The sequence below is a fragment of the Loxodonta africana genome, chromosome 12 (genome assembly GCF_030014295.1).
Source record: "Loxodonta africana isolate mLoxAfr1 chromosome 12, mLoxAfr1.hap2, whole genome shotgun sequence".
Classification (NCBI taxonomy): domain Eukaryota; kingdom Metazoa; phylum Chordata; class Mammalia; order Proboscidea; family Elephantidae; genus Loxodonta; species Loxodonta africana.
Genome location: NC_087353.1, coordinates 88,752,245 through 88,767,245, shown reverse-complemented (window position 1 = coordinate 88,767,245; position 15,001 = coordinate 88,752,245). Strand labels below are relative to the sequence as shown.

The 15,001-nt window shown below is 51.8% G+C and overlaps 2 protein-coding genes across 3 annotated transcripts; both read left to right on the top strand.

Annotated features, from left to right (window-relative positions):
- Positions 1-1,684: 1,684 nt before the first annotated feature.
- FIS1 (fission, mitochondrial 1) lies at positions 1,685-6,086 on the top strand. Its single transcript, XM_003416514.4, has 5 exons — positions 1,685-1,818; positions 2,882-3,014; positions 4,759-4,835; positions 5,300-5,405; positions 5,731-6,086. Exons 1-5 carry the CDS (start codon positions 1,774-1,776, stop codon positions 5,826-5,828), a joined length of 459 nt encoding a protein of 152 aa, XP_003416562.1. The 5' UTR covers positions 1,685-1,773; the 3' UTR covers positions 5,829-6,086.
- Positions 6,087-6,209: 123 nt separating this feature from the next.
- CLDN15 (claudin 15) lies at positions 6,210-13,459 on the top strand. Of its 2 annotated transcripts, none has more exons than XM_064295895.1 (6): positions 6,210-7,362; positions 7,966-8,403; positions 11,189-11,353; positions 12,429-12,510; positions 12,635-12,751; positions 12,914-13,459. In XM_064295895.1, exons 2-6 carry the CDS (start codon positions 8,187-8,189, stop codon positions 13,044-13,046), a joined length of 714 nt encoding a protein of 237 aa, XP_064151965.1. In that variant the 5' UTR covers positions 6,210-7,362; positions 7,966-8,186; the 3' UTR covers positions 13,047-13,459. The 2 variants fall into 2 exon arrangements, with proteins under 2 accessions (XP_064151965.1, XP_064151964.1); XM_064295894.1 differs by having other exon boundaries at positions 6,210-7,849.
- Positions 13,460-15,001: the final 1,542 nt, after the last annotated feature.

Genomic DNA, 15,001 nt, shown 5'->3' with positions numbered 1-15,001 from the left:
CTTCCTGGCTGGGCCTCAGACAACACTTGCACACTCCCTCCTCAGGGCTTCTGCGGTTGCTGCTCCATCTGCCTGCTCTTCCCTCATTCACTTAGTCGAAGACTCTGCTCAAGTATCACCTCCGTAGAGAGGGTTTCTCTGTGCACCCCTTCTAAAATATTATCCTCTGCTTTCTCAATTTCTTTTCCTTTCTTTGTTTTCATACCACTTTCTATATCTGACACTGGGTATTTATTTATCAACTCATTTATTTTTTCTGTCTTCTCCACTAAAATGTAAGCTCCTAAGAGTAAGAATTTTATTTCATTTAGTACCGATCCCCTAGTGCTAAAATAGTGGCTGGCACGTAGGTGCTCAATAAGTATTTGTTGAATGAATTAAACCAGTGAATGAATGAATGCATCAAATAATGAAAAGGGAAGGGGACAGGTGTTCTAGGTAGATGGGGACTGCATTACAGAGGCCACTGGAATGTGGAGTTTCAGAAAGACCTGTAGGGCTAGAGAACAGACTGGGAGGGTTAGTGATAGAGAGATGAGGTGCAAGGCCCAAACCATACAGAAGTTTGTAGGCAGCATTACAAGATTTTGACCTTTGTACTGAGGGCAAGAAGAAGGCATTAAAGGGTTTCAGGTAAGTTGAAAATTGTGTTTGGTTCATAAAAAACAAAACCAAACCCACTGCCATCAAGTCAATTCTGGCTCTTGTGGAAGAAGGCCTATATGTTACAGAGTAGGGCGGCTCCATAGGGTTTTCTTGGCTGTAATCTTTATGGAAGCAAATTGCCAGGCCTTTCTTCTATGGCACCACTGGGTGAATTTTAACTGCCGACCTTTCAGTTAGTAGCTGAGAGCAAACTGTTTGCACCACCCAGGAACCTTTCCCATTGACTACTGGATGAGTCAGCAGAGGCCTTGGAAAAATCACGTACCCTCCAGGGTCCTAGATTCTCGTGGGGAGGGAGAGTTAGACTGGTTCCTAAAATAATGTGATCCCTGCATGGCTTTCCACCCTCCTCTTTCCTCTGTACCAAGCCCAGGGCAAGCCACCAAGATATAGCTCTCGCCACTGTCCCCTACTATTGTGTTTGCTTAATTCCGTGTTTACATAACAAGTATTTATCGAGTGTCCTGGGCCCTGTGCTAATACCTGAGATGCAAAGACGAACAAGATACAGTCTCTGCCCCCACGGCACTTACATTCTGATGTGTACTAGTGGGTCAAGGTAAAAAGAATTTGAAAATCACTAACCACCGTGTCCCATTACTGCACAGGACACTGATGCCAGAGGAGTCAAGAGCATTTCCCCTCCCCACCCTTTGGTCCTCGCTGCCTGGGACCCCATATGGCAGGTCTTCCCCTTTGCATACACCCAGAAGATGCTTTACTTAAATAGTATTTGAAAGATGGATCCGTTCTGTAAGTAATGGAGCAAAACCTTTTCTTTAAATACCCATTAGCATCCCCTATTATTAAGGAGTAAACGCTGGTGGCATAGTGATTAAGAGCTATGTCTGCTACCCAAAAGGTCGGCCAGCCGGTGAAGACAGCACCCACATTGCGCTTTACTGCCTTCTCCCCCCGCCCAGGTGCCCACCGCGCCGGGCGGAAAGGATGGGGCGGGTTTGGCGTCAGCCACCAGAGGTGATTGGCTCTGAGTAGGGGAGGGGCCCGCATCCGCCCGGCGCCGGAAGTGGCTCTCCGCCCTTGTCAGTGGGCCATGGATACTGGCGCTGTAGTGTCTGTGGTGTGAGGCTGGCTGGGGCGGCGGCCATGGAGGCCGTGCTGAACGAGCTGGTGTCTGTGGACGACCTGCTGGTGAGGCCTGGCCCCGAGGGAGGGAAAGGGAAGATTCGGACAGGCGGGTCCTGAGGAGAATCGGCTAGGGGCCAAACCCCCTTCCCAACATCAGCTTTGCCCAGGGAATCCGAACTACAGCTCCCGGCAGCCTCTGCAGCGACCAGGTCTTGCCCAAAGGTTCCGCTTTGCCCCAGAGGCTAATGGGAGTTGTGGTTTCTTGAACCACTACACCTAGACTGAGGGCCTGGAGTCTGGCTTGTAAAGACCGACGGGGTCTGGGTTTCTGCAGGAGTTGGGAGCACAGGGTGCGGATGCCTGTTCTTGAGTGCTCCTTCAGTGGCAGAGGAAGACGGCAACCACCATAAAATTTCACATATTACTGAGTCCGGCACGGTGTTAAGTGTGTTGCATACGATAATATCTCAGTCTTTGTTGCTCTAGTAAGTAGGCACTATTCCTATTCCCATTTTACAGATAAGAAAAGGTCCTGGCCTGGCAGGGTGGAGCAATGAGGAAAGCAGTCTCAGGCGAGGGACTGCGTGAACTGTTGTCGAGCAGTTGACAGCTTGTTTATTGTTCACCCACACAGGGTCAGCTGTTCGGAAAGCGGTGCTTGGAGCTGCCACTAGGTGGCATCTCCCCTCGGTACCATGGAGGGAGGGGAAGAGAGGGAACAGCTGTCCAAAGAGTCAGCCCGAGGGCTGAATGTCTGAGTCCCAGGGACGGAGATAGCAGAACTTGGGGTACCAGGTGCCAGGGCTCGCCAGGGAAATAAGGCAGAGACGGGAAGTGAAGTGTAGCTGGGTCCAGGTGGAGAATGGTCTCCTTTCATTTTTTTTTTTTTTGTACTTTAAGTGAAAGTTTACAAATCAAGTCAGTCTCTCATAAAAAAAACACTCTCCTTGCTATGTACTCCTAGCTGCTCTCCCGCAAATGAGACAGCACACTCCTCCTCTCCACCCTGTATTCCCCATGTCCATCAACCAGCTCCTGTCCCCCTCTGCCTTCTCATCTCACCTCCAGACAGGAGCTGGCCACTCTCCCTTCATTTCTAAATGATTCCTCTCCTCTCCTGTGCCAGAAGTTTGAAAGGAAATTTCAGTCTGAGAAGGCAGCAGGCGCAGTTTCCAAGAGCACGCAGTTTGAATACGCCTGGTGCCTGGTGCGAAGCAAGTACAACGATGACATCCGTAAAGGCATTGCACTGCTTGAGGGTAAGATGTTAAGGCTGCCCAAGACTTCTCCCCTTTCCAACTGCCATTGGGGCCTATCCTTCCCTATTGCCATTGGCCTCATTCACCCCCTCTGTGTCAAGTGCTGGGATCCTTTCTCAGCATGGGACCCTACAGTGATTTTCGAACACATTCTCCACAGCAAAGGGCTATACTTAGCCTGACTTCTACCAGTGTACTTTTGGCTTATCACCACTCCCATCATTATTTTGTCAAGCAGAGCCATAAGACTTTTATGGCCTGGTAGTCTAACAACAGCGGTAGTCTACTTTGCCTCAGAAAGTGACTTATCTGAGGTCACACAGCTAATGAATTAATGGCAGAATTGGGACTTGAAGCACCTGTCTTGTGAATCTCAGCCCTGTGTTCTTTGCCCTCTACTGTACTGCCTGTTTGGCAGCTATTGCTGAGAACTTTTTGTGGGGGTATCATTGAAGAGGTACAGAAGACTGTCCTAAAAAAAAAAAAAAAAATGTGGGTAGATGATGCTTTTTTGACTGGAATCTTATCTGCCATTGATTTAAGAATGGGTCATCGTTTTTAAGAGGCCATAATACTCAACCTTTAAATTTCTCTGTAGCCGCCCTTCTCCTGGTAATCACTTGTAAGCAGACAATCAGTGTACTAGCAAAGGAAACTTACTGTAAATCTATAAAAATAAGAATCTTTTTTAATGTAAATATTACAATTACCTATTTTGCCAATTCAGACTTTTCAGGTTTACTTAACAGCAGGTACAGCTGTAAAAGAAGCACAGAGGACATTGTCAGTCTAGTTGAGACAGAACAGGCACTTGGGAAGGTTTACAACACAAAACTAGTTAGCGACAAGGTCTAGTGCATGGAGTACAACTGAATACATAAGCCTCTGGGAAGCTGCTGGATTAAGAAAGCCCGAGAGTCGGGTGGGTTCATTCGGAGAAGGTTAATTGAAGGTGAGTTTTGAATTGGTTTTAAAAAGGGGGAGGGAGGATGAACCCCTGGAACTATTGCCCTGAGACAATCTTTAAACCTTAAACCAAAAACATCCCCTGAAATCTTCTTAAAACCAAACAGTCGTTTAGCTTAACTACTATAGAGCGTCTGCCCTGAGCATTGTGCTCTTTCAAGATCTATCTATATGCGATTAAACTGACAACAGCAACTCGAAAGATTAGACAGGAAACTTAGGGGGCAGTGACTTTATGTTAATAGAGGAGGAACAACTCAGAAAAGAAGAGTAAAAATGGTTACACAACTCAAAGAATGTAATCAATGTCACTGAGCTGTACATGTTGAAATTGTAGACCGTGTATGTTCTACTGTGTATATCCCCAGCAGCAACAACAAAAATAAATTGTATTTTTAAAAAGGGGGAGAAGTACAAACTGATTTTTAACACTACTCTGGACAGCAAACAACTATAGATAAAAATACACAGCAGATGCCACAACTGAGGAGAGGTGGCTTTTGGCTTCTCTAGTGCCTTGGTTTCCCTTAAGTCCACTTGGATAAGCCGGGTGTCGTATTGATACCAAGGGTGTTTAGCACCAGTGGTATGTTGGGGCAGCCTCAGTTCATGCTGCCCTGGGGCTCTGACTGGGAGGCTGAGAGTGACCAGAGCTGAAATGAAGGCTCAGGCAATGGCTTTCCCAGGACCATATAGGGATTCAGGAGGGGTCTCTGGGACAGAAGTACTAGGACAAGAGAGATGCCATTTTTACCATTTTCCCCTTCCTCTGCCTCAGAGCTACTACCCAAAGGGAGCAAAGAGGAGCAACGGGATTATGTCTTCTACCTGGCTGTGGGGAACTACCGACTCAAGGTAAGGCAGAAAAGGCTCCTTCTCCCTACTCTGCCCTACTTGGGTAGGCCACAATACCCTCTTATTTCCCTCCTCCAGGGTAGAACCCCTAGACATCGGGAAGGCTAAAGAAGGCCAGTAGGCAGGGAGTGGTGTCAGGTACAGAGGTGCAGGTGTCATCAGATTAAAACCCTGAGGGAGATGAGAGAGAAGATCGAGGTGCTGAGGGTGTGGGGAACAAGTGACGTCAGGATCCGGGTACAGCCCAGGCCTTGGGTTGTTATCTCCCGCAGCTTATCACCCCAACAGAGCCCACACAGTTGGGGTTGTTTGTGGATTCTACTCCATTGGGTGGGGCTGGAGTGAGGGAAGGACTGGCCGTAGAGGGAGGACCCCTCAGGGCAAGAGAGGGGAAGCCCCCTCTGATGGGCAGGAGGAGTGACAGAATACTGAGGTGTAAATGTGTGTGTCTTCCCTGAGTATAGGAATATGAAAAGGCCCTAAAGTATGTGCGAGGGCTGCTGCAGACAGAGCCCCAGAACACCCAGGCCAAGGAGCTGGAACATCTCATTGACAAGGCCATGAAGAAAGGTGAAAGCCTTCCTCTCTGCCCTTCTCCCTCCATCTTCCTCTACTCTTTAACCCCTTTGTTCCTCACCCCCAGGTCCTTCTAAACTCTTTATGTTCAGACCTCCTCCCTCCCCCATGTCTAGGTCCTTCTGGCCTCTTTAAATGATCCCCCTCCTCAAAACCCCCCCATCCCTCACCAGAAGCTTTCTATCTCCAATCCTTGGAGTCCCTCACCCCATGACTCAAGGTAGGGAGGCCCATCTTCTGCTAGGGAGAAGATGATTGCAAGTGTCCCTGAGGGCTGGGACTGGGCTCCTGACACCGTTTCCTTTTTCCTTTACCCCAGATGGACTGGTGGGCATGGCTATTGTTGGAGGCATGGCCCTGGGTGTGGCAGGACTAGCCGGACTCATCGGACTTGCCGTATCCAAGTCCAAATCCTGAACGCAGCCGCACCTCTTCTGCCCAGGAGATACAGCCTGGCCCAGGCTCACAGGAGACGAAGAAGCCTACCGAGTTTGGGGGCTAGGCATGAAGGACACTCAAAAAGGGCCCCATCCTCACTGTCCTTTCTCTGTTCTTCTCCTGCACCCCTGTCACTCTCCTCTATGGCCTTCAGTCTCATCTCCCCTGAAACCTGCCCTTTAGCCCCAATCATGTACTTTGGGATGAGTGTAAATAAAATTGGGCTTTGGCTTGGGAGCCTTATTGTCTGTATCGAGCGATGGGCAGGTTCCATTAGGCACTGAGGGTGGAGGGGATCACGCGTGGGTCTTTCCTGCTATGTGCTTTTCTACCCTCTGGGCCTGGGGTTGGGTTCTCCTTTGTCCACCAAACTGTCCAGGCCCCACACCCTTCCTTCCTCCCCCTCCTCCCAGGCCACGTCCTTGAATTGGTAGGCAGCACAGGGATGTGGCCTCTGCACAGCCCCGGCATCGTGGGAGCAAGCAGACTGGAAGAGGACGGGGTACAGCTGAGGGGCAAGCTGAGATTTATGCATCCTGTATCCTCTGGTCCACTCGGCTGCCTCTCGGCGTGTGGAGTTTTCCACCCCAGAGGCCTGCCCCCTTGGTTTCCTCCAAACCCGCCACCCCTTGACTTCCTGCATCCTCCCTCCTCCTCTTACCATATCCTTCTCAGGGGAAGGGGGAGTCACTGCTGGGAGGAGGGAAGCTGCCAACATGGAGTGAGCAGGAGTCTCAGGAGAGGTTAGGGACTCAGGATACCCCAGTTCTGGCCTCCAGGGTGGAAGCAGGACCCAGTCCCCACCCAAGCTGCTTTGCCCTACACCCCCTCGTGCCAGGCTCAGCGTGGGCCTGTTTTGCTTCACTACATACCTCTTGTTCCACAGCGCAAACCAGCCCAGATGGAGGATGTGGGGAGTGAGGGAAGCACTGGGCTCCTCTTGGAGCCCGGAGGAGCCTGACACCAGGAAGGGGAGAGTGGGGAGTTACGCGTCAGCCAGCGCTCCTCTGGCTCAGTGACATCCAGTGACTGGGGTTAGGATCAGCCTTTCAGAGACTGAGCCCTGGCTCCACTTGTAAGAAGAGACCTGCAGCTGTCCTGGTTCTGGCCTTGGGCAGCTCCTGGAGCAGGAAATAAAACCAATTATACCAGGACAGGTGCTCAGCCCTGGCTCGGGTGGGGACTTAGAGATTTCTAATCCATCATAATTAATAGAGCTGGTGACAGCTCCTGATAACTCTGAGCTTGTTAGAAAGATTAGCTACAGGATCATGGCCTGGGCCTGTGCTTTATCCCCGTCAGAGCCATGGCAGCAGTATCAGGCTCCTTGCCGAGAGTCAAAGATCCACCCATGTGGGAGGAAAATGAGAGCTCAGGAAGTATGGAGGAAAGCAATCCCTGGTGGCCTCCCGCCAGGCCTGTGGCACCAGACCCAGGACGGTCTCAAGGATCAAGCAGCTCATACATCTGGGAGCTTTGATCTCTGGTCATGATTCTTGTGACAACCTATGAGGTAGGTAGTAGTATCTCTAGTTTACAGAAGCAGAAACAAGCTCAAAGGGGCTAAAAACCTAGGCCCGAGTCACTTGGTCAATGAAGGAGTCTAGTTTGAGTCCAGGTTGGTTAGACTCCAGAGCTATTTATTGGTTTCTCTCGCTACCTGTCCCTTGTTCAGCCTCGCTCTTCCTTGAAGACGCAGATGTCCCGACCCCTAGAGCTTTGAGTTTCTTGAATAGTTCTGTTCTCCACATCGGAGGGAATGGCTTTGCTCCCCACTCCATCTCCACTGAAGGGTGCAGTTTGGGGAGATCCTGGGGGAGGGAGGAGTGTTTTCTGTCTCTTTTCTCTCTCCTGTCTCTCATTCACCTTCTCTCTTCTTGTCCCTCTTATTCCACTCTCTGGCCCCCAAAGAAAGTTAAGTCAGAGACAGAAGCTTCCCCTTGGCTCAAAATGCCTCTCATGGGGGCCCCTCCTTGGCTGTATCCGTTAGTCACTCCCCAGTAAGTCCTCTCCCCCCACCCCTGTGGGGCGGGGAGCCTGAGGCGGCTCAGAGGCTGGGGGGAGGGGATGGACTTTTGGCCCGTTTAGTTTATTCCCTCCATCTCCTCATCAACAGCTGCTGCGTGTGCTTGTGGCTCATTCTTCTGATCTGTTGGGAAGCAGAGCCCCAGAGAGGAGGGAGAGAGAACACAGGAGACAGGACCTGCCCTGCCGCCTCCTCTTCCTCCCCAGCCTGCCTTAGCCAAAGCCCCTTCAAGTTCCCCTGGCTTTCAGCCCCTCCCCTTCTCTGGGGCCCCAGCCCCAGCCCCAGGCGCCCCTCAGGGCCCTCCCTCCACCATGTCGATGGCTGTGGAGACCTTTGGCTTCTTCATGGCAGCCCTGGGGCTGCTGATGCTGGGGGTGACTCTGTCAAACAGCTACTGGCGAGTGTCCACCGTGCACGGGAACGTCATCACCACCAACACCATCTTCGAGAACCTATGGCAGAGCTGTGCTACTGACTCCCTTGGAGTCTCCAACTGCTGGGACTTCCCGTCCATGCTGGCCCTCTCTGGTACAGGGTTGAGAGCTTCGGGAAGCAAAGGGAGGCGGGAGGTTGGAGGGAGAGATCCCAGGGGAGGGTGGGCGCTGCTGATGGTCAGGCCTTGGATGGCCATAGGTCCAGATGTACACAGCTCAGATAACTGCCTCGGGGCCTGGGAACGCTCAGGCAGCCCCCACTGGGAAGAGCAGTGGAGACCTTGTCACACACGGCCCCCTGCCCTAATGTGGCTCTGCTGGCTTCTTCTGCCTTGGGCAAGTCATAAAACAAGCTGCATTTTGCCTATCTGTAAAGTTAAGAAAATAATAGTACCGGCCCAGAGTGTTTGTGAGAATTATGTATGAGCTAAAACCTGCAAAATGTTGGCATGACGTTAGTATATAGCTGCACGCAAAAATTTTAGCATTTTATTTTTGGATGGGATAACTGCGGTTAAAGGGTGAGAAGAGGGCCCCATCTTGGATTCTTGGGGGTTGATACACCTGCAGTCTTGGAAACCTGGCTGGGTTTCCACTGGCTGGGACGTTGGTCTGTCTCATGGTGGGTTCTAAAGGGCCCTTTTAAGTCCTGGGTCCAGGGAGAGAGTCTTCTTGCTGGTCTGAAAGCCCGGTGTAGGGAGGAGTTGTGTGTGTATCCTGTGTTTGGAGCTCTCAGGGCAGTGTATTTTTGAAGGCTCTCAGAGGACTAGAGCCTATAGCTCTTGACCCAGAGCAGTTCTCTCTGATGGCTACGGCATCCTCCTGCTCCCTGCTTGCCTCATGTGACTGACCCTCCCCATCCCTTCCCCAGGGGAATGTACCTTCTGTCTGCTCCATGCTAGAGACCAAGAGGAGATGGCCATGAACACTGTGTGTGCCCAACCCCCAGCCCCCTCACTAGGTCCTCCAGGAGCTATCTTGCTCTTCCAGGCACCATATTGTAGGTGCCGGTTTGGTGAGAGAGAGAAACTGAGGTTTGGAGCAGGGCTTCACGAGTTCTCTCCCAGAGAATTAGGGGGTCTGGGTGGGCCTCCTGTGCCCCCACTAATGTCAGAATCTATGGAGGCACCTGTAGCCATAGTAAAAAAAAAAACTGCCCCCTAAATCAGGGTCCTCATACTTTCACCCTTTTCTTCAGTACTTACTAAGTGCAAGGCAAATGTCCAAAAAAAAAAAGACCTGTATAAAGTTGAATGTGATCTGGACCAGAAGCCCGAAGTGCTGGGTGGCCCAAAGAAACACTGAGGTGACCAGCTCAGCAACCTCAGCCATCCCCACCTCCCCTACCCCCCAGCCACACCATGGGCTCAGGAGGCCATCTCTAGTGTGAGGGGACTTTGCTGTGAGCCCATCCACCCAAGAGAGGCCCCACTTGGAATTCCTGCCCTTGGCCCAAAAGAGGACATGGTATACATGGAAGACGTGGAGGTTCAAGAGCGTGCTTGTGGGGAAGAGCAGAGAATGCAGCTAGCCATCACTGGTGTCATCTGGGTTCTGCGTGTTGTACTAGATACTTCCAAATACATTATTTAACATTTATAGCAACCCTACTGTTGGGGGGAAGTTGGAAAACCTTTGCAAGGTTGAGCAACTTGCCCAGAGTCACAGAGGTGGTAGACAAGGGGCTGGAGTTCAGGCTTGGTTGTGTCTGAATCCAGAGCCCAGTGCTGGCCCTGAGAGGGTGCCTGATTTCACTTAATCAGCTCCTAACTGGGCACCCCCATCCCCAGCCACTCAGTCCATGCTCTTACAGACCTGCAATGATCCTCTCTCCTTTGGCTGCCAAAGCTACTTGGGGATCCAGAGTTGGTCTCTGCCCCTGGTGGAGGTAGGTAGGGGGCAAAAGTGGGAACTCCAGAGGAAGTAGCTGGAAGTGAGAAAGCACTCCCAGAGAACTTTGTCCCTCCTCCCTGCCCCCAACCCCTGGCCATTCCACATCCTCCTGGCAAGGGACCAGCCTTTCCCCTTCAACCACTGATGGCACTGCCCCACCCAAGAAAGGGGTGCAAGGTCCTTGGGAGCGCTTGGCAGCTGTCAAGGACAGAGGATGGGAGGGGTCAAAAGGGAGCCAGTGGTTCCCTTCAGCTTTAAGAAAGGGGAAACTGAGGCACTGAAAGAATTTGAGCTAGACTGACCTGGATCGGTCCTGGGCCCAGGTAGCCCACCTTCCAGATTAAAAATGTCCTCTATCCTCTCATAGGCCACTGCTGCCCCCTCCTGGTTACTCCAGGAAGAAACCCAGTTCAATGTGTCCAGCATTGTGCTGGGGACTAAGTGGACATGGAGAGGAACCAGGTGGGAGGAGGGTGCTTGGGCGCAGTTTCTATGATACACAAGAGAACATGGCATGTGGTCTCATAGAGCACTAGTTCTCAATATTTCAACATCTGAAAACATTTTCATTGTCACAGCTGGTAAGGGTGGTTGCTACTGGCACCTAGTGGGTAAGGAGCCAGAGACGCTGCTCGACATTCTATATTGAACAGGTTAGCCCCCACAACAAAGAACTACCCAGCCAGAAATGTCAGGAGTGCCAAGGTTGAACGACCCTTTAATAAAGGTATAAGCAAAGTGTACCAGGTCTGGGGGGGAAGGTGGGAGGTGTGTGAGGGCAAGGAGCTTCTGGGAAGGAAGGAGGTGTGACTCCTCGGAGCCTGAGAGGCTGGATGGATCCTGAAGGGGAAGGAGAGGACTTGAGAACTTTTAGGGAAAAGAAACTGAGACCTGAGGAGAGGCTGTCGGGCTGGTCCTGTCACGGAGGGAGAAGAGATAGACGGAGGCTGGGTCAGGGGACTGACGGCTGTGCCCCACCTCCCCAGGGTACATCCAGGCCTGCCGGGCACTCATGATCACTGCCATCGTCCTGAGCTTCCTGGGCCTCTTCCTGGGCATAGTGGGGCTGCGCTGCACCAACATTGGGAGTATGGTGCTCTCCAGGAAAGCCAAGCTGGCGGCCACCGCAGGGGCCCTGGACATACTGGCTGGTAACTGGGGGGAGGGTGCTGGGTGGAGCCTGGGCATGCAGTGGGAGCTGGGAGTCACCCTTGGCAGCAGATTCTGGGCTCTCTGTCTTCACCTCCAGCTCTCCATTCCTGGGGAAAACTGGCGCTTGCCTCACCAGCCCCTTTGCCTTGACACCAGCTCTCCCATTCTCAGCTCTTCCCCCTCTTTCTCCCCATCCCACCTTCACCCATAAACACCAAATCCCTGGGCTACAAGTCAGTCCATCAGTTCCTACTATGAGCCAGGTGTGGGAGAGACCTCAAAAAAGAGAGTCAGTCCCTGCCCTCCAGAATTTACGGTCTGGCTGGAAGACCAAAGATAGAATGGGCGCACACACACATGCACGCACGTTGTACACAGTAACAATACCTTACAACGGGCCACCACTTTTTCAGTTGGTGTTCTGTACACATCATCTCACAATAAGCCTGTGAGATATGGTGGGAAGGTATGGTCCCGTTTTCCAGATGTGGAAACAGGCTCAAGTAGGGCAGGTGTCTTACTGAAAGACCACCAGTAAGCAGTAAGGCTAGGCCTACAGCCCAGGGGTTTGTCTGGTGGCAGCCACTTACTGAACTCAGTGGCAAAGAACTGTTACAGACTGAAGGCTCTGGGAGCCAAAGGAAAAGGAAGTTGGGATAGGGAAGGCTGGTCAGGGAAGACTTCTTGGAGCAGATGCTCCTTCAAGGATGGGCAGGAATTGAATGGGGCAGATTCCAAGTCAGGAAACTATGATCAAGACTAGCGCAGAATGAGTAAGGCAGGTCTGGGCCAAAGAAGGGGTAAGAGGCAGGATGAGGCGCAGAGGGGTGGGAGATGAGACCAGAAAGGAGGGCTGGAGTTGGGGACCTCAGAGTTGGATTGAGAAGTTTATGGTTGGCCCTAGGAGATAGGAAGGTTTATAAAGTAGGAAGAAAATAAAGGGATTCAATGACATTGCTGCTCTTGATGCCCACATCCTACTCTCTGGGCTGTCCCCTGCCTGCCCCCTCCCAAGTTCCCTTCCGCTGCGGGCGCCAGAGGCAGACACTAGTGCTGTCTTCCCACTTCCCCTAGGTCTCTGCGGGATGGTGGCCATCTCTTGGTACGCCTGCAACATCACCCGGGACTTCTTTGACCCCTTGTATGTTGGAACCAAGTGAGTGTGGAACCCTACCCTTGGGCCAGTGGGTGGGCCTTGGCCCTGTTCCCCCAGCTACTGCCTCCCCTGGCACCTCATCTCCCACTCTCTCCCCGTCCCCTCGTGTCATCTTCCTTCCCAGGTATGAGCTGGGCCCTGCCCTCTACCTGGGCTGGAGCGCTTCCCTGCTCTGCATCCTGGGCGGCATCTGCCTCTGCTCACACTGTTGCTGCCCTCCTGACGACGAGCCCGACACCAGGTTAGGAAAGGGCAAACTGTGAGCGGGGGGCGCGAGTGGGAAAGGTGGAATGGTGGGGGGGCAGGGGGCGGGGGAGGGGCAGGGAATGGTGGGGGTGGCGGGGGGTGGCCAGGCCAGGCAGGGCCACAGACTTGCCTCTGACCCGGCCCCACTCCCGGACAGGGCCCGGCTACCCTACAAGGCTCCCCAGACCAAGATGCAGTCCATCAGCCCCACTGCCCACCTGCCCCGGGCGGCCTCCAATGAAGACAGCTGCAACAGCTTTAGCCAATACGGGAAAAACGCTTATGTGTAGGAGGCCTGGTCTGTGGACCCCATTTCCCTTCCCACTGCCCCCAGCGGAGAGCGGGATTCTCAGGACCCCTGGGTCCCAGGCCTCCACCCATTCTCCCTGAGATAACTTCAGTGACCAACCACACTCCAGACTCTACCTGTGACCCAGGGACTGCCCCAAGCTCTGACTTTGTCTGAGCACTGCTCGGCACCCTTAAGCCGAGAAGCTTTCTCCTGAGAACTCACATGGACTCCTGAGGCTGGACCCCCCTTTATCTACTGAGTCTGGGCTCTGGGCATCCGGGAGTGTCTGTTTTCCATATAAATACCTGCCAAAGTAAATAAATTTATACTGTGAATTGTTCAGGGGCTGAGCATATCATAAAGCAGCTGGCCAAGTAGAGGGTGCTATCTTAGTTAGATAGTGCTCCTATAACAGAAATACCACAAGTGGATAGGTTTAACAAACAAATTTATTCTTTCACAGTCTAGAAGGCTAGAGATCTGAATTTAGGGTGCCAGCTCCAGGGGAAGGTTTTCTCTGTCAGCTCTTGGGGAAGGTCCTTATCATCAATAGTCCCCAGCCAAGGAGCTTCTCAGCACAGGGACCCCAGGTCCAAAGGACATGCTCTGCTCCTGGCACTACTTTCTTGGTGGTATGAAGTCCTTCTGTCTCTCTTCTCACTTTTCTCTTTTATATCTCAAAAGAGATTGACTCAAGATACAACCTAATCATGTAGGTTGAGTCCTGCCTCATTAACATAACTGCCTCTAATCCTGCCTCATTAACATTATAAACCAAACCAAACCTGTTGCCCGTAGAGTTAATTCCAACTCATAGTGACCCTACAGGACAGAGAGGAGAACTGCCCCACAGAGTTTCCAAGGAGGGGCTGCTGGATTCAAACTGTTGACCTTTTGGTTAGCAGCCAAGCTCTTAACCACTGTGCCACCAGGGCTCCATTAACATCATAGAAGTAGGATTTACAACACATAGGAAAATCACATCAGATGACAAAATTATAGACAATCACACAGTACTGGGAATCATGGCCTAGCCAAGTTGACACACATTTTTGGGGGGACACAATTCAATCCATAACAGGGGAAGGGCACCAAGGGTCATCTCAGAGTGACTCCAGACTGTCACCCTCTCCAATGCCTTTGGGTTCTCTCATCCAGCAAGAAAGGCAGGGTCATAAGTGATTTCAAGAGTGTGGCACGTAACTACTGACAGTCATAAAGGGAAGAGGTGGTGTCTTAGGCTGGGCTCTCTAGAAAAGCAAAACCAGTAAAGCGCACATAACTATATATATAAAAAAAAAATTTGAGAGAGATTTGTATCAAGGACATGGCTCACATGGTTGTAGAGGCTGGAATGTCCCGAGTCCGTGGGTCAGGATAGAGATGTCTCCTGATTCATGTAGCCACATGATGAACCCAAGATCAGCAGGTCAGAGAGCAGGGCTCTTGCTCACAGGCTGCAAAGACCGACGAATCCCAAGATCAGCAGGCAAGACCTCAGGTAAGCTGCTAACTCAAGTCCAGAGAACGGGAGGTCAGACGAGCAGGAGCCAGCTGCAGGATCTAGAACCAGCAAAAGCCCACGAGCCCTGCCAGAATGTCCACTTATATTTGATGCAGGCCACAAGCCCAAGCAAACTCCCTTTCAACTGATCCTGTCATGGAGGATCACAGCAGATCCTACTCACAGCAGATCTTGTCATGGAGGTGATCACATTATATCAGACCTCATCATGGAAGTGATCACCACATCATACGGCTGCCAAACCACTGAGAATCATGGCCCAGCCAAGTTGACACACAACCTTAAGCCTCACAGGTGGAAAGTGGCAGCTCTAGGAAACTGAAAATAGCAGGGCAGCCCCTCTGGTCAGCTCGAGATCTCCAGTCACTGCTTTCACTCTCGCCCTGTTTTCTCACAGCTATACCAAGATATGGATGGTCTCAAGCAGT

Bases quoted from the DNA above. Each gene is read 5' to 3' on its own strand.
- FIS1 (XM_003416514.4), top strand. From the start codon at position 1,774: ATGGAGGCCGTGCTGAACGAGCTGGTGTCTGTGGACGACCTGCTG. The intron at 3,015-4,758 runs GTAAGATGTTAA...CCTCTGCCTCAG, and splicing joins AGGCATTGCACTGCTTGAGG to AGCTACTACCCAAAGGGAGC. The intron at 4,836-5,299 runs GTAAGGCAGAAA...CCCTGAGTATAG, and splicing joins TGGGGAACTACCGACTCAAG to GAATATGAAAAGGCCCTAAA.
- CLDN15 (XM_064295895.1), top strand. From the start codon at position 8,187: ATGTCGATGGCTGTGGAGACCTTTGGCTTCTTCATGGCAGCCCTGGGG. The intron at 11,354-12,428 runs GTAACTGGGGGG...CACTTCCCCTAG, and splicing joins GGCCCTGGACATACTGGCTG to GTCTCTGCGGGATGGTGGCC. The intron at 12,752-12,913 runs GTTAGGAAAGGG...ACTCCCGGACAG, and splicing joins GACGACGAGCCCGACACCAG to GGCCCGGCTACCCTACAAGG.